This window comes from Thamnophis elegans, chromosome 4, assembly GCF_009769535.1.
Source record: "Thamnophis elegans isolate rThaEle1 chromosome 4, rThaEle1.pri, whole genome shotgun sequence".
Taxonomy (NCBI): Eukaryota; Metazoa; Chordata; class Lepidosauria; order Squamata; family Colubridae; genus Thamnophis; species Thamnophis elegans.
In genome coordinates this window covers 60,671,800-60,691,109 of record NC_045544.1, presented here as the reverse complement: position 1 = coordinate 60,691,109, position 19,310 = coordinate 60,671,800, and the positions used below count along the sequence as shown (strand labels likewise).

Genomic DNA, 19,310 nt, shown 5'->3' with positions numbered 1-19,310 from the left:
AAATGGGTCAATTGGAGAAGAATCCAATCAGGAAGTAGCTTTCTTGGAGTCCTGTAACATGGATAAGGTACAGATCAACCAAATTCAAATACAAAAGGCCAATCGCCTATTTGAGGTACCTGTGAGCTGCTGGGATATATGCCACAAAACAGCTCACTAAGCCTCTGAAAATGAGAGCCACAATTTCCAGACAAATACCAGAACAAAATCACCTGCCCCTTTTTGGTCCCAGGAGACTTCAGGAAGGCCTGCTAGCACCAGGGGGGGGGGGGGGAAGCACCACCACCACCGTTTTGGTGTTAGCAGGCCTCCCTGAAGCCTCCTGGGACCAAAAGTGGGGTGCGCTGCATCCTCCCATGCATGTGTGCATGACTCCTCCCCCATGCATGCATGCGCGACTCCCAGCAGACCCAAAAAATCAACTGGCCAGCAGGAGGCACGCACACATGTACAGTGGAGCTGACCTGGTCCGAAAGCTCACATGCCCAGAGATGGCTCCGTGTGCCACAGGTTCGCCATCACAGACGTAGACCATGGCCATTCAGCCTGAAAACTTGTCACTGAGACACAGTATTCTGTGGCTATTTAATGGCAATCTCTATCTGTTAACAGGTCTTTTGTAAGTATTATCATTGAAGGTAGTAATACTGTAGGGTTATGGATAAATGTAAAATGTTTGTAAACTTTACCATTTTAAAAAAGCAACATCACACTTGCTATGAAGCCATAAATAGCAAATACAGGCTTATCTCTGAACACCATTCTTGGATCACAACATTTGTACAACAGAGGTCATATGAGAAAAGACACTACAAAGATATCACATGAACCATAAAAAAAAATTAACTGACTAGTAGGTACTTACATCTGGATATTCTTTTACAGGCACATATAGTTTTTCTTGTAGCTGTACAATAGGTCCCACAGCATCTGGTAACTCTGCACTTCTCTTCTCCGTACTACCATTTAATGTGTCATTATACATGTCTTTCCGTACTCTGCTAATTTCTGTAGGAGAAAAATATACTGTGTGTTACATTAACAAAATAAAAAATCTGGAACAATAATTTATTAACTGCCATCTCTACGGAACATTGTATTTAATCAGCAAAGTACCATATTTTTTACACCATAAGCTGCACTTTCTCCCTCCCCCCTCCAAAAAAAATGGGTAGAAATGTCTGTGTGTCGTATAGAGTGAATATTGCAGCTAGGAGGGGAAGGGGGTTGGTGTGGCAGTGGTGTTTGCTGTCACCGCTGCTGCCATTCGCCACTACCAGGGAACACTGGAGCAGCTATCAGCGGTTGGATCGGCCTCCCAAAATGCAGCTGATCAGCTGTTGTAGGCGGTGGGTATCACTGCCACTGATCGTGGCCACCAGCCAACATCAACATGATAGGCAGTGGCAGGGATCGACGGTGAGCAGCAGAAATAGGCGGCCACAATCCCCACCACCTAGCACAGCCGATTGGCAGTATTCTGGAAGGCCAATCCAACTGCTAATCAACTGCTCGGCAGCGAAGGCTTCAGTGTTCCCCTGCGCGGGCAGCAGCTCAGCTGTTGACTGGTGGTGGGCGCAATGGAATGGAGTCCTGAAGAGCCACATGCTGGGGCTGTGATAACGTGCTGAAGCTGACCAGGCTGTTTGCTGATTGCTGCAAGTACACTAGCCAGATGAATACCAGATGGACGTTGGGAAGCAGACATTCTCTGAGATTTTATATAAACTTGCTTTTGCACTTGTAGTCTTCCGAATGAAGAGTTTTGAGTTTAAAACCACAAGGATAAAGTTTTGATTCTCAGACTTTCAAAGCACTCATCCTACAGACCTTCAACCCCTTCCCATTCACCGTTATGCAGCAGAAGAACTTTCTGCTTTCCCTGTCAATTATTCACAATACAGGTGATTGCATTCTGACTGCTTCGCTCAATTACTGCAATCCCATTCCTTCCAATTGTAGCCCTTAAGCAATCTCCTGAAGTGGATGGAGTGAAAGAATTGCCTATGGAAGTCCCCTCCATTCATAGAAGGGAACTGCTCTGATAGGCTGTAGGAACAGAACTGGTATCGGAGCTTTTTTTTCATGCCACTAGAAGAGTTCAAGTTCAAGTTCAAGTTCATCCAATGGAGCTGTTCAATCATAGAAGGTAATAACTTTTATTAGGGGAATGGACAATCTGATTTGTCTAATGGAAAACACAAATATTTTTTCTTTAATATTAATCATAAGAAATACACCATCACCCAATCCTGCTATGGAGTCACATTCTGATGAGGGTGAGCCTATTCCCCAGTAGGATAACCAAAGAAAACCAGGAATGTATGCCTAAAGTATACACTCCCAGCAGAAGCTCCCAAAGCACGAAAGTCATCTCAGCTGCCTAGCTAAAGCAGGCAGGCGGTTTTATATTGGACAGAACAGTGATATAGGGAGATTCTAAAGGCAGATGATTGCTCGTAAAGGCCTCACTTCATACTGCATTGGCGAAAGCCAGGATAAACCATTCCTGTATTTTACCAAGAAAATCTCATGGGCAGACAACATAAAGTGATTGCTGATGTAAGTGCTGAGTGATGGGCCACTGAAGTCAGATGGTACTCAACATGCTATTGATGAAGATAAGAGGATATTTCATCCTATTACTGTTGTTTACGATGTGGCTACATTAAAGCTTTTGAAATGTCTAGTTGCAGATGCTACTATGCAGGAAACGTAAATCCCACTATAATTCTTTGCAGCATATGAAAAACAAAAAGTGCTGTTTCTTTCATAAACAGGAGGGATAAAGCAAAGACTATATTTGGGTACATTTAATCAATGATTTAATATCACTGAATGAACAACTCTTTAATATGATAGTGATGCAAAAAAAGGAAAGGTTGACAGTAAAGCATGAAAATCACTTTCTGCACATCCAATTTCTTATTCATTGCTAACAGTCTTCAATTCAAAAGCAAAATAACACTTATTTAGATTAACAATACAGATTTTCCCCACAACACTTCCATGAGGTGGGTTGATGTATGAGAGAGTGACTAGTTCAAAGTCACTCAGACACTTTCTGTTGCTTAGATAAATATCTGTACAAGTGAAACAAACTTGGAAAAAGAAGGAAGGTTTTCCAAAAGATCTTCTAATTCAAAAGGTGGTTCCAACCTTATTTTTGTATGCTAAAGGACACTAAGGGACAGATAGCAACTGATTCAAAGATCAGAGATGTAAATTATTTATTGAAATTCTATACAGTAAAGATGTCAATATTCTAATCAAAAAGTTACACCGATTGATGAAGTATCTATAGTATAAAAATATGGCAAGCAACTTTTCTAAACAAACTAGTCCAACATACCTGGCGAACAACGCAATGGCAAACCAACCTGATGTCAACATAGCAATACTACAGAAGAGAGAGTTAATAGTAGGCAAGGCGTCTAATAATGCCCTTAATTTCACATGCTAGCAAAATAAATTTAGGATCATCCAATGTAGATTACAGCCAGTGGTGGGTTCAGGATCCCGTTGCAACTGGTATGGTTGCAACGGGGCCCAGCGTCCTCCACATGAGCACACCCAGTGTGCGCACACACGCACTCAGCACGCGCATGCGTTGTATCTGCCAGCGACGCCTCCGCAAGCCTTGCGACGCTCCAGCTGCTCAGCAGAGCATCGTGCAGGAACTGTACGTGTCATGCGTGTGTGTGGAAGCGCCAAAGGCTTTAAAGGACAGGTAAGGAGCTCAGGCAGGCGGGTGGTCCCTCTGGAGCACCGTATCGGAACGGTACCCAGTGCTCTGGGCAGGCTCCGGTACGTCTGTACCGGGGCATACCGCCTGCAACCCACCACTGATTACAGCCCTGCAAAGAAAAGGAGCTGTTAGCAAGTCAAGTTTGTTTTAATAATGGCTGAGGAGTAAGAGATTGTTTCTGATGCATACTGGATAACTAAGTAAAACAAAGAAAACTAAAAAGAAGTAATTATGTGCTTCACTGACTATACATAGGTCTTTGATTGTAATGAGCATGTCAGGCTGTGGGATGTCCTTAGGAAACTGGGAATGCCAAAACATTTTATTGTCCTCATCCAAAACGCACACACTGGATAAGAGACAGTCTGAATGGAAAATGGTCAAAATAGTAATAAAATTGTTTCTAGGTTAGGGAAGGAGTAAAACAAAACTATATATTCTTCTTATTTACTCATCTATGTGCTAAATATATTCTGACAAAGCTGGATTGGGTGAAAATAGAAATGGATTTAAAATTGTAAGAAGAAACATCAATAACCTTTGCTACACTGGTGACACTATTCTGATAGCTGATATTTCCCACAGAGGTAAAGAATCAACTATGCTCCAAATGTAAAGGAATCTAAATAAAACAGATTAGGTAATCTTTTACTTATGATCACAACTGGGACCAGAATATGTGTTGTTAAGCAGTATGGTTTTTAAGTGAGACATCACATGACTGCACATCCAACTTTACCTTTCTTTTTTACTCCAGTTATTAAGCAACATATTAGATATTTGCAACCATCCGTGATTTCTCCATTGAGTTTGCTTGTTGGAAGTAGACTGGGAAAGTTGCAAATTGCAATTACAGGATCATAGGATGTTGCAACCATTGTAAATGTGTGCTGGTTGTCAAGTGCCCAAATCACAATCACATGACCCCAGAGGTGGTGTGACAGTCGTAACTTTGAGCATATGGTAAGTCTTTCTATTTTCAATGCCTCTGTGACTTTGAACCATCCTTCAACAAATATTTTAAGTTTGTTTTTAGATATAAAATAGAATAACAGAATTGGAAGGGACCTTGGAGGTCCTCTAGACCAACCCCCTGCTTAGGCAGGAAACCCTGCATCACTTCAGACAAATGTTTATTCAATTTCTTCTTAAAAACTTCCAGTGTTGGAGAGTTTATAACTTATGGAGGCAATTTGTTCCACTAATTAATTGGTCTAACTGTCAGGGAATTTCTCCTTAGTTCTAAGTTGTTTCTCTCCTTGATTAGTTTCCACCCATTGCTTCTTCTCCTATCCTCGGGTGCTTTGGAGAAATTCCTGTAAAAATTATATTTAATGTTAGAAACAAGTTTCTGGACAAGTTTAGGAAGATGATGAATCTACAAAAATATGCTGAAAATGTTTATTCCTATTTAATGTTTATTCCTCCAAAATGACTTTTTCAAATATTCACACATAAGAGAACATTCTACTCCCTGGCTAATGAGCATCTTATTCTTTCTTGAATTTCTTGATTAAAGTTCTTCTATAATGATTTTTATATTTTTTGAATTGTACCCTCGGAGATTGCTCTGCACTTGATCAAGTTTCTTGTGATACGGGGAGTGTATTGTTTTGGCTACTTTTGTTTCCTCACTAAAAGTCCCTTTCCATTTTTGTGGATAGTTAATATTTTGGTTACGGTAGCCTTGATTTCTGAATATCACAATTAGATCGAAAGTTCCACAACAACTGGCAGCGAAATATATTTTTGTTTTTTACTTTTGGTTGAAACATAAAACAACTTAGCACCAAAAATCAATCTCTGTTCTAGCCTTAATAATATCTCATGTCTAAAGTATCTGGGTAAGCAAATATGAACATTTTGAGCGGTTAATAAATAAGCAACCTATCTTGCATGAATGAATTTCTCAGTGCAATTAAGTATCTGAGAAGACCCTGCAGGAATAGAAAGAACATTTATTTTCTTCTTTAGACTGAACAAAAATTCAAATAGTTTCTATCAAACTTAACTTTAATCTAAATTAATTACATAATTACAAATATAAATATTTCAAAACTAATTATTTCCTCTTATCAACCTTTTGTACAGGAATATTTTAGTTAGCTTATATAATTTTCTTTCATTTTAAAATATTAAACCATTCATTGGCTGGTTGTTCTAATCAGCCCCATCATTTTGTAAGATAAATAACTGCACATTCTTAATTATTTCCCTTCAAATGTCAATTTATAATAGTTAGTAGAAGTATTGGATTATCAAGCTGAAGATCAGTATTTACTACATTTCAGCTTTATCATTTTATGTATAAATGGCCTTGTCAAGTTTTAAATTCTTACATTATATTATATATAAGTGCAACGTTTCCATCAAAACCCAACAGATTAGGAGTTTGACCAATGATTTCTAGTATTGCTAAAATAGAAAGCTCTATCACCAACTTACAAGCTTTGTAAAAATGTATCAAATCCTTTATACCATGTTTCCCAGAAAATAAGACAGGTCTTATTTTCTTTTGACACCCCCCCCCCCCCGAAATAAGCACTTGGCCTTATTTTCGGGGAGGTCTTATTATTTTTGAGGTGCAGAAGGCGGCGAGTGTGGTCACCTCATGGCTGCTGCTGTGTTGCAATATTTTCAGGGAGGGCTTATTTTCGGGGAGGGCTTATTTTAGTGCAGGCACTCAAAAACCCAATTGGGCTTATTATCCCGGGAGGTCTTATTTTCGAGGAAACAGGGTAATCCAGATAAAATTATTCAAATATCAAGTAAAAATGTACTAAAGATTCTGCTAACTTTCCTCTCAACCTAGCTTTGTAAAGTTTTTTTTTTTTTTGCACACACAGCAACCAAGATCAAATATCAAAATTAGTCATACACTGTGCTGATTCTAAGAATTTGTTCAAACAAATCCCACTTCAGGCAATGAAGAAATAAGTTATCATATGCATGTTTGTATATCTAAAATTTGCAACAATATAGAACTGTAAGAGGAAAATAAACAGCAGAAATAAAATATATTTTATTCCAATATTAATTTTATGGTTTTTCTAATATTTTAAAAGAAACAGTCATAGGAAGTCCCAGATTAATTCTAACTTACTGTATTAAGAACTTACAAAGTTTTAAGACACACTTCACTGAGGCATTTATATAATATATAATACATATACAAGATGGCTGGCTAGGGAATTTGGAGAGTTAGTCCACATATTTTAAAATTGCTAAGGTTCAGAAACATCGATTTAATATTTACCTTGAATGTATCAAAGCTAATGACACAAAGTTAGTGACAAAGAAAATTGTAATATAAGGCAAAACTGACAAAACAAAACACCTCCAGCAAATATATCCATATGCCATTGCATACAGAAAATACATAGGAACATTAGCAATGGCTGTTCCTTAAATATGAATTAAACAATATTGATTATATTATATAGAATATCAAGATCTGGAGAACTTTTGCTGATCCACAAAGGAACTTAGTAGTGAAAGTTACATCAGCTTGAATTCAGAAGATTTACATCTGGGCTATCAAATTTCAACAAGAAAATACCACCTCAAGCAATGTAACTCTACAATAGAAAAACATAATTGTTTGTAGGCTGGGTACACCACGGCATACACAGATCTACAGGTAAAAGATAGGAAATTTGCGAACTATGGAAATACCCCATATTATTTCATATAGATGTGTTTGCTCTTAAATCACATCTATTTTTTAAAGTAAAACACACTAAAATTCTAAACACTAGAGTTAAAAGACTAGTTTTAATTAAAATAATAAACCAACTACACCACCTCTTTTATAAAACTACCTGATCTGCTCTTTCTTGATGTGCTGATAGAGAATCCAAGGAATGGGTTAACTCTGCTTTTCTGCTCAGAAACTGAATCTATCAAACCGCCAGCCATGCCTCCCTTCCCTATGCATATCCCCACGTTTCGATGAAGGCATTGTAATAGACTTGACCCATTTCTGTCTAGATTTTGGTCCCTCCTGTACTTTGGACCAGACGATCACCAAGATGGGGTTGGATTCTCTCTCAGCACACTGAGAAGGAGTGTATCAGATAAGATCAACACTCTTTCTCCAGTGTGCTTAGTAGAGAATCCAAGGAATGGGACATACCAAAGCCAGCTGTCTTAAGGATCAGTAGGAGTCTGGTCCTGGATCTCCAAGTCTGCATGCACTCTCTGGAGTACCCCTCTACCAAAGGCCGCTTCAGATGAGGTGAATGCATCCAGTTTGTAGTGTCTTATGAATGGAGATGGAGAGGACCATGTTGATGCTATATAGATTTCCTCAATAGAGGCCTGTTTTGCCCACGCAGCTGTTGTGGCCATGCTTCTGTAGGCTGTCACCTGTCTAGGTAGAGCCTGAAGATTGTAGGCTTTGGCGATGCATGCCTGTATCCATCGACCTATGGTCGATGCTGTAATCTTGTTGCCCAGTGAAGAGAGCCTGAAGGAAACAAACAGGGACTCTGTTTTTCGAAGAGAAATCGTTCTCTTGATGTAGGTGCGGAGGGCCCTCTTAATGTCCAGGGTACGGATCAGGCCCAGACAGAAGTCCAGCAAGATTATTTCCTTTGCCCTTTAGAACAAAGAATTCACTTTGGAAAGGAAGGAGGGATCCAACCGCAGCACCATCCTGTTTGAATGGAATATGCATAGGTCCTCTCTCACAGAGTGAGCTGCTAATTCCGATACTTGCCTAGCCAAGGTGATGGCCACGAGGAAGGCTACCTTAACTGAGGTGAGAGCTTGCAGGACCTTGGGCAGGTCCCAGGTGGGATACCTGTGAATCCCCAGTGGTTTAAATTAGTTGTGTCTCTGATAAAACTGTGCACAAAAGGATGTTGAGTGAGGGACTTCAGATCCCCGCATCATAACACCGAGTATAGGGCTGCCACTTCTCTATGTATGGTATTGGGAGACAGGCCCTTATCCAGTCCTTTCTGAAGGAATTCCAGAATCTGGGCCACCGATACGGAGATGGGATCGATGTGGCCCTTAGTGTACCAGCCAGAGAAGGCTTTCCAAGTTGTGACATAGATTCTGTTAGTGGATGGCCTTCTAGAGGCCTGGATGACCCTGTTGGAAAAATTGTCCTGTCTCAGAGCTCTCCACTCAAGTGCCAGATGGTCAGTTGAAGACATGGCTCCGAATGAACTATGCCCCCCTGGCTGAAGGAGATTCTGTCCTCAGAATCTTCCAGGGCCTGAACACGGACAAGTATACTAGGTTGGTGAACTATGGTTGTCGGGCTAGTGGGGAGCCAGAAGGAGGACCTCTGCTCTCTTTGCCAGCACTTTCCTGATTACCCCTGGGATAAGGGGAAGAGGAGGGAAGGCATATAGTAGTCCTTTGGGCCATGGACTGTGGAGTGCATTGATTTCTTCTGCCCCGTGTTGTGAATCTGGAGAAAAACCTGAGCAACTGGCTGTTTGACAGGATGGCGAACAGGTCCAGGATTGGGGAGCCGAACTGTTCTGATTTTCCTGAATAGGGTTGGAGATATAGGCGCCACTCTGAGTGGTCAACTGTGGTTCTGCTGAGCTTGTCTGCCTGCACATTCTTCACTCCCGAGATTTGTACTGCCCTGAAGATGTTTTTCCGCCCAGAGACCTAATTGTTCAGCCTCTTGCATGAGGGACCTGGAATGGGTGCCTGCTTGGTGATTGATATATGCTTTGGTGGCCCCATTGTCAGGATCAGCATGTCGGCCACATACCTTATCCTGGAACCTGCTGAGGGCCAGGTAGGCTGCCCTGAGCTCCAGCCAATTGATGTTGTGTTCCAGGTCTTCCGGAGTCCACTGACCTTGTCCCATCAGGGACTGAAGGTGTGCACCCCAGTCAAAGAGGCTGGCAACTGTGGTGATGGTTAGGCATCTGTGCTGCCTGAAGGAGCATCCCTTGGTGATCGCCTTGGACATCCACCACAAAGGACCAGAGAACTTTCGGTTGCACCTAGACCCTGGTGAATGAGTTGCTCCTGCTAGACTTTGATAAGGTAGGAGAAACTATTGCTAGGATCCAGCATGCGACATGTGATCCAGCATCTCCAAGGGACAATGGAGATACAGAATACCATCTTTCCAAGCAGTAGTGATAGGAGGACCAAAGGCACTGCTTGTTTTGTTAGGATCCAGTTCTCCAGGGCCTGTAAGATTATCTGGCGTTCCTGTGACAGGGAGACCTCACACAGCACGGTGTCTAGACCGCTTCCAGGTGTTGCAATCTGTTGCTCGGAGCCAGATGGCTCTTTTAATGGAAAACCCATGATCCTGAAGGACCTGGATTGTGACTCTGTCACCCGGAGGGGAGAAGAGGACTGTATCAATATATCATCCAGGTAACATTGGACAGAATTGCCCCGAGGTGTGCCGCCAGTGCCGCCAGCAATTTGGTGGAAGTCCTGGGCACTGAAGATAAGCCAAATGGTAGTGCCTTGTACTGATGCCGGCCTGCGTAGTGGAACTGTAATAGCAGTAGCAATAGCAGTAGACTTATATACCGCTTCATAGGCCTTTCAGGCCTCTCTAAGCGGTTTACAGAGAGTCAGCATATTGCCCCCAACAATCTGGGTCCTCATTTTACCCACCTCGGAAGGATGGAAGGCTGAGTCAACCCTGAGCCGGTGAGATTTGAACCGCTGACCTGCTGATCTAGCAGTAGCCTGCAGTGCTGCATTTAACCACTGCGCCACCTTGGCTCTAACTGTAGGAACCGCCAGTGAGATGGCAGAATAGGCACATGGGGGTATGTCTTCATCAGATCTACAGATGTTAGAAAGTCGCCTTCTCAGATGATCTCCAATATTGATTGGAGAGACTGCATCTTGAATCTCCTGTAAATTAGATGTCTGTTCAGTCTTTTCAGATCCAGAATTACTTTCCAACCCCTGAGGTCTTTTGGACTACGAACAAGATGGAGTAGAATCCCTGTCTCTGTTGGCCTTTTGGGACCGGTTGAATGGCTTGGATTTTCAGAAAGTGTTGAAAAGCTGTCTCCATGAGGACTTTTCTTGTCTTGTCCTTTGATATGGGGCAACGTATGAAGAAACTCGGGGGTGTGGAGAGGAATTCAGTGTTGAGGCCTAGTCTCACCATGATCAAGACGCAGGTATCCATCATGGTTGCCTCCTATTGGTTGGTGAATTGGCTTAGTTGGCCACCAATGGGAGGGCTGGATCTGTCATCATTTGAAACGGCGGACAGGGCAACTGCTTGTGCCCCAAAATGGCTGCTTGCCTTGGAATTGTTGTCTACTTCTATCCCTGAATCTGGATCTGTCAAGCTGTCACTCGTGTGTGCAAGTACCCCCTCTGGGGGTGAAGGGTATCAAACCCCATGTCTGTGGACTGAAAGGAATGCCTACGGAAATAGGGTGAGGGACGGCAGTCAACTTGCCAGTATAGGGAAGGCAGGACCTGTCTCCTGTCCTTAATCCCCACCAGAATGGGCTCTAGGGCCTCTCCAAATACCTTGCTAGCGTTGAAGGGAGCAGAGGCCAGATTCCACTTATATTTCATGTCTTCCTGCCATAGCAGGCGACTGACCGCCACCAAGGAGGCAATGGAGCTGGAAGCAAATTTTGCAGCATTCAAGGTGGCATCAGCCGAGAATTCCATAACTGCTATTAGACTGTTAAGATCCTGGTTGGAGCAGAGGTCTCCAGGGGAAGCTAAAGCAAGGAGGCTCTATTGAAGAATGAGACAGTTGTTACTGCCTTGATCGCCAAGGCAGCCACCTGATTCACCTTGTGGAGGGTCAGATTCGGTTTTCTATCTTCTGTCTTCAGGGTGTCCTCTGCATCGTTACACAGAATGGTGGAGGATGTTAAGGCCACCACTGGGTCATCTATTGTTGGTGACTGCAGTCCTCAGAGGTCCAAGGCCACATTATAAAATCTCTTGTCATTCCCGCTTGAGGGAGGACAAACTCCTGGTTAAGTCAATTGTCTTTGGATTACGTCCCAGAATAGCTTAGGTGAGGGGATTTCCTCACTCTCTGTGGTTGGCTCTGAAAAGAGCAACTCACTCGAGTCCACTAGGTCTAATGCTGACTCCATTATAGCTGGGTCAGCTCCCAAGTGCGTTGTGGATTTGGCCTTGTATAATAAGGATTTAAAGAGGGCCAAACGAAAGAGCCCTGAGAATGCCAGGGTGTCATCCCCTCATCCTCTGAAAGCTCCATCTCTTTTTGTTCCTCATCTCCTGAGAGCAATATCCCGCTCTGATGGAGGAAGGGGATGAGTGAGTGCCAAATCTCTTTGATGCTGGGATGCTGGATATTGTTCTTGATGTATGGGAGCTTCATTTACCATAGAATCAGTCTGATGTCCCTGTTGTAGGCCTGCAGCAATGCCCTGTGCTATGTCTTCTGATATCAGCATCTTCATCTGATCAATTTCAGGCCCCTGACTCTCCCTTGGGCGAAATCCCGCTGCTGTGGGTGTAGAGATGGTCACTGTTGCAGCCTTCATCCTCTTTAGAGGAAGCTCCCAATGTCCATCTTCTGGCAGTATATTCAGGAGTGCAGTAAAAAAAAAAATCTCATTGCCTTCTGATCTAAAAAGTGGCTGAGATGATTGCTCTCTGGAGCCCCAACTTGAGGGCACAGTGAAATCTGTTGCTTTGCATCGACTGGCTGACTTAACTGCTGGGCTGGTAAAGCTCGGGAAACGTGAATCATTTCCTCTCCAGGGTGGTTTTCCCCCTCCTTTGCTCCGCTTCCGTCAGCCTTGGCAATTCTTTTGTCTGTGGGCATCCTTCTCCTCTGCTTTTAAAGCTCTTTTGGAAGAAAGAGCTTTTGCCGGTAACCTGGCCGCTGTTCCTTTAGTGGCCGATTTTGGCCCTGCAGAGTTTTTTGGGTGAGTCTGGCACTGGATTGGGCAGCCCTGATCCTCCCCACATACTTTTGTAATTCCTGGAGTTACATTATCTGCCATTTTTGGCTTATGGCCCTTCTGGGCAAGGCAGCCTTGTTCCTAAAAGAACTTTGCTGCTATGGCTTTTTCTTCCAAGTCGCTTTTGAGTACGCACCAGGATTTAGCTGGGCAGTGACTCCAGTCCCCTCCGTTGCTCCGGGTCTCAATGAGAGACCTCGGCTCTATCCTGGAGTCGGAACAAACGGTTATTCCAGACGGACCGGGGGAACCAGCCTAGCCGTTCGCTCCCTTACAAAGGCTTATGCGGAGCCGGAGACCTTTCTTGAAATTTCCAGAATCCAAGGAAAACTCTGTCCTTCTCTTCTAAGAGCACTTTTCTACATGTCTCTTCTGAGCGCAGACTGGGTCAAACCTGGGGATATGCACAGGCAAGGGAGGCATGGCCGGAAGTTTCATAGACTCAGTTTCTGAGAAGAAAGGCAGAGTTAACCCATTCCTTGGATTCTCTACTCATCACACTGGAAAATATTGATATTTTACACTAAACATTGCATGAGAAGTCAGGTACTGGCAAGTAAACAAAAATGTTCAGATTAGGCTTTTAAGATTCCATCCCATCTATCGTCACAATAATGCACATTTGGTTGACTTATTTTCCAACAGACATTTACTTCCACATTTTCAGATGTTTATTGATAATTTATAAACCTGTAGTTTGGAAATTATAGGGAAATAAAATACATGCAGTATGTATCTGGTGAACACCAGTCCTGGGAGCCAGTTTGGTTGAGTAATTAAGGTACCAGGCTATAAAAAGCAGTAGATCGTGAGTTCAAGTGTTGCCTCAGCACAGAAGTCAGGTAGGTGACTTTGGGCCAGTCACTCTCCTTCAGCCCAAGTCACCTCACAGAGTTGTTTTTATGGGAAAAGTAGGAGGAGGAAAGCGTGCTGGATATGTTTGCCATCTTGAGTTATTTATAAAAAAAAATAAAGGAAGAATACAAATAAACAAATTGAGAAGACATACAATACTTTAGTTCAGTTTCTATAATCACTAACCTCACGATGGATCAGTATCATTGTTGTAATTGCCACTAAAGTACTAATTTTTGGATGGGTAACGATGTATTTTCCATTGTAGATCTGTTATTATGGTTCATTGTTCCCCCATCCTTTTCGATTCCATATTTTAGTGCTCTTTTACCAGCAATTGGGGTTTTTTTCCAATTCATTAAGCTTATTCCCATTCTCAATAATGATTGCATTCTTCTTTCCAAGCTTTACCATTCCTTTCACACAATTCCAGTCTTTGTTTTTTTGACAATGCTTCAATTATTATTGAACTAATCCATCTTCCTCATTCCCCATATTATTTAGTTTCTTTTTTATTATGTGAATTATCAGAGCACATAAGTGATATGTTCAGTTAAAAGTTTTGGGTAAAAATGTAAGGAAGGGAGTATAACAAAAAATATCATTGTAGGGGTGTTCTCCAGCTCAATAAGCCAGGAACAAAACTTGGAGTATGTTACAGAAATAGAAACATGAGAAATTTTAAATCTATCCGAACATCTGTTGGAAAACCAACCTAGACATGACTGCAAGGCTCAACAATTATTCAATGATCTTGCTGTTTCATTTTCCAGAAGGTTAAAGAAGAGACAAAGAGATTTGATGTCCCAGGTCTTCTCTTAACCAACAAGAAAAAGTTATTTGAAGTGGTAAACAGAGCAGGAACTTTGGAAGGATGTTGCCATATCATCTTGCAGTTTGAGCATCTACAGAAAAAAAAAAAATCTGAAATATGCAGTCTAGATTTCAGTCATTTTCAACAAATTTAAAGGAATATTAGATAAGATAGATGATAGCATAGATACAAATCCTTAGATTAAAAGGTTGAAATATAAATTCTTCAAATAAAACAAAGTACTTGAAGTTGTTGAATTACAATGGGGATGGGAGGGCAGGTTAGAAAACTATTGCAGATAATATACCTGAATTATAATGGGAGGCAGCTTAGAAAACTATTGTGAATACATAGGAGAGTTTTCTTTGCACTACAAGTAAAGGATCATGTATAGGAAATGGAAAATACATGCAATCATCAAGAGGATTATCAGTATATGATATTTACAGAAGGAAAGCAAAGATAAAGTGCAAAATCAACTTAGGCTTGCAAGACACTAAAAGCAACACGGAGTCTTTTGGGCTATATAGAAAAGAATGGGCAAGCCAATTGTCAAGAGAGGATAATAGGACTGGTTATTGTGAGAAGTTTTTACAATCCATAATATATTTGTTCTTTGATTTCCTTCCCAAATGAAAGTTTGTTCAAATGTATGTAAATAGAGCAATTGACAAAAGAAGAGTGGCAAACTAGTGAGTAAAAAGTGTCAATAATATGAAATGCTGAGCAGTCTTATTAAAACTAAATCATATGATAAGGCATCTTTTTAAAAAGCTGCTAATCTTTTTTAAAATAGGCAGGTTCTAAAATAAAATTCTAAAATAGGCAGGTGAACCCAATTTTTTCTTGCAGTTTCTTGCAATTTTTTCTCCCAACACCCTAGTAACCGATTAACTGGATAACATAAGACAATGACTATGCTGGCAAAGTTATCTGAAATGTTAATTCGTCTCTGAAGAAATTACAATAGAATCAGGGACAATAAATACACACACACACACACACACACATTCCTACTGTCAGCAGAAACTTAGTGGGGCTCCGCTTTGTGTTCAAATAGCTTGCTGCACACACTTAATACTTGCAATGGGTTTCAAAAAATGACACAATATCCACAATTACCTCAAGCATTTAAAAGTATATTCTCATTAATATTGTGTTCAGGGTTCAAGGTCAATAGTTATTATTAAAACAAAAACAGATTCACCAGGCTTATCTAATATTCTAGAAATACTTAAGGCAACAGAATGAAAAATAATTTGAGTGTTTGCCTTTATCACCTCTGTTTGATTGAAGTAATAAAACAAATATATGGCAAACTAAGTCATCATTTGACAGTCAATATTCTAAATCCTCAACATAGAGGACAGAATTTAACAAAAGATTAATATGCCACTTTATAGTAATTGGCTAGGATGACAGATGCATGCAAAATGATGATTTGGCAAACATTCATTTCTCACTTGGTAAAACAAATCCCATAATAAGTCAAATATTGTCCAGTTATCATTAAGATTCAAATCTATTAGTATCAGCTTCTTGTGAATGGAACTGGAAGGCTTTCAGTTCAATCAAAACAAAATGGAGGAATAACTAAAATGACATGCATTACTGCACTATTTCCAAATTCACTCACTCCTGAGAAACAATCATAACAGAAATAACCAGCTTTAACAAAAAGAAACAGTGTGCAGAAAGAAAATTCTCAACTAATAACCAATTATCTGAATTATACCAATAACCTAAACAAAAAAGAAAAAAGATATTGGAAACAAATGATTATAAGCATAACATTTTTATTTCTTCAGTTGTCTAAATATATTCGCATGTCAATTTTTTTCAATAGCTTGGGTTGATAAATAATTTTAAAACTTAACCATTAAACATTTCTGGCCAAAATGGATAGACTCAAAATTAAGACAAGCTTATATATCCTTACTGATATATAAATCTAGCCAATATATTAACCACGATTCCAATAAAAATGACACATTATTTTATTTCTTTATATCCCAGTAATATGTATGTATGTATGTATGTATGTATGTATGTATGTATGTGTATATATAAACTGAATGCAATGAACATACCTAATGTTTCTCATCTTATTGTCCCAATAACAACCCTGTAAGCAAGTTGGGCTAAGAGATAGTCACTGGCCCAAGATCATCCAGCTGGCTCTCATGCCCAACGCAGAACTGGTTTCTAGCTTGATGCCTTAATAAATGAAATTTTATCTCAATCACAATGACCATTTAATTTTTTAACTCCTTTCAAACATTTCAGATCAAAGCATTTGTGAAAAAGAATAACTCAGAAGCTTTCTAAATCTATTGGCTTACTAATATGAATGAAACAAGCATGACAAAACTATTCAAATACAAAAGGAACATTTCCTGAAGAAACTGTGTAATGGAGAGGTCCCCAATCTCCTGGACCACAGACTGGTACTGGTCTGGGAACTGGGCCATGCAAGCAGTGCGTGGGACGTAAAGCTTTGTTTGCACATGCCTAGGAGTTAGTGAAACATGCTGCATGTGAAACCTTCACCCATCACCAGCACTGGTCCATGGAGCAAAAAAGGTTGGAGACTGCTGATGTAGTGCATAATTACAGGGTTTTCTTTTAACTTGGAGGCACTAACAGTCCAGAGGAAAAATACAAACTGATAAAAGAAAAAAATGTGTATGGTGAAATGAAATAATTTTGACACAAAGGCGGAAAGTATCACTGATCTCAAGATAACCTTGTTTAGGATGAGTTCCAGTTATCATCTTCTAAAGCTGTTACTATATCCTAATATATTCTGGAAACTTTTCTTTCTTTCTTCATATAGAGGTCTCACTTAACGACTATTCATTCGGTGATCATTCAAAATTATGTTGGGACTGAATGAATGATATTTATACTCTGTGCCTGAAGTTATGTCTGTACGTGTTCCCCCATTGTCACATGATTAAAATTTGTGTGCATGATAGCCTGCCCACACTTACAACTACAGAGCAATTCAATTCCCTCCAACCTATCTCCTACAGCAACACTCTTCTGTGATGGTGGCAGTGCTAGGATTGAAATAGAGGCCCTAGGCCTTCAGCAGTCTTATCCAGACACCCCTAACTCTCTACTTCAGACCCAGTACCATCAGTAAGGAGAGCAGCCTCAAGTGCCATGCTGTGACGAGCCAGCCTGGTGCCAAGCAATCACCATGCTACAATCCAGAACCTGAGGCACCCCACTGATATTTACCATCTTTCCACTGATGAGCTAGGCCCAGCCTGATATTATAAGAGACAGCCACTGGCCACAGCATGCCTTTTTCGCAACACCATTTATGCTGTTCTCCAAATTGTATGTGCTGTTCTTGTGATGCCTTGGAAAGAAGTCATGGCACACCAGTAGTTCCCTTGCATAAGGCCATGCTGAAGGAACCTTGACAGCAGGCTAGCAGGGGCATCTTGTCAGGGAGTTATACAACTGTACTTTTCTTTTTTGGTTTGAAAGTTTTCGCTTTTTATTCATATAGCTTCTTCAGTCTGAGTTAAAGCTACTTGGATAGCAGTATAACCTTTCAAACCAAAAAAGAAAAGAAGTTCAATTGACATGACTCAAGTTCCAGACAATTGTAACTGGATGACTGAGAATCTTCAACGATGTCCTGAAGGAATTGGAAGGAATACAGCAAAGGTCACCCAAGGGCAGCAAGATTTAAGAGTGTAGAGACCTATTAGATCAGATCATTAATTGTTTACTGTAAGACTATAATCAACCTGAACATTCATAACAAAAAAATATTTTCTGTATTAATTAGGTTTGCAAGCTATCAGACTTCCTAAAGATCCCAACAAAAATTATTTGTAGTGTTAAATGTTTTTAAAATCTTACAAAGAAAACTGAAAAATGCCATGCGTGTAAGATAGCAAGGTCATCTTTTAATATACTCTCACATTCTTAAATAAAGAAAAAAATAAAACTTTATCCCTCTAAATTAAGGAAGTCCACCAAATATCCTGCAATTCCTATCGTCTATGCAGTTTTGAAATGGGTGGATAAATTTAAAGCCTCCTCTCCCAGAGTTGCTTTATAGGCAATTTTCTCCCAGTATCAACGTCTGTAATTTCCATTCAGTTGCCAGTTTGCTGTTAAATTCATCATCTTTATTATAAAAATGTATTGCACTCTATAAGCTATTGGGGGGAAATGATGAGAAAGATTTTTAAAAAATCTTAAGAACAGCATCTTTCTAAATAAAGCAGCCGCCACTCAGTTACTTTTGTCTCCTAAAGCCTGGGATATGAGTTCAGGTTGGTTTTGGTCTGCCAAATTATATAATGAGTGGAAAAAGAGAACAAAGGATATAGAAAACAATAATGTATGTTTTTAAAAAAATAAAAAAGAAGCACACAACCAACAGCAAGTAATTCAGTAAACTTTAAGTTAGATGTCATTGCTTGGAAATTCTTCCTTTGCCTTTTTGGTGAAATATATATATAAACTCTGCAAAATGCCACTCCAGAAATTAAAAATGAATCTGCCCTTTTAATTTTTATTTATCAATTTTCTTACCTACACCTCACATTAACCCTTACTCTAATTCTTAATTAGTCATATAATCTAAGAGAATGTATTTCTAATAGTCAGAAATAAATTTAGTTTAGGATTGAATTGTGAAGTCTCTTGTTGCTGTCTGAGCTTGGTTGTTTGCTTGCAGATATTACCCAACTATGTAACAGCATCAGTGAGGAAGGGATTTGCCTTGTCCTTCTTATGTTGATGGGGGTATAGTATGGGGGATCATTACCAGCTTGGTCCTCCCAGCTCCAAGTCTCCATAAAGGCTCAGATGTACCCCTCAACTCAGTGAATTCTAAGAAGAAAGAGGAGGTACCGCCCACTCAGACATGAAAAGTCTGTTACTATAGTTAATCTCAATGAAGTACTTTTGTTTAGCCTTCCTGTGGAGTTCAGTTCCTAGTCCA

At 40.4% G+C, this 19,310-nt stretch overlaps 1 protein-coding gene across 5 annotated transcripts in view; it reads right to left on the bottom strand.

Annotated features, from left to right (window-relative positions):
- QKI (QKI, KH domain containing RNA binding) overlaps positions 1–19,310 on the bottom strand; it is a 105,316-nt gene that overhangs the window by 65,755 nt on the left and 20,251 nt on the right. For all 5 annotated transcript variants that reach the window (XM_032216256.1, XM_032216253.1, XM_032216254.1 and 2 more), the window contains exon 2: positions 866–1,008. In XM_032216256.1, the coding sequence (XP_032072147.1) occupies positions 866–1,008 (143 nt within the window). The remainder of the gene's footprint in view (positions 1–865; positions 1,009–19,310) is intronic.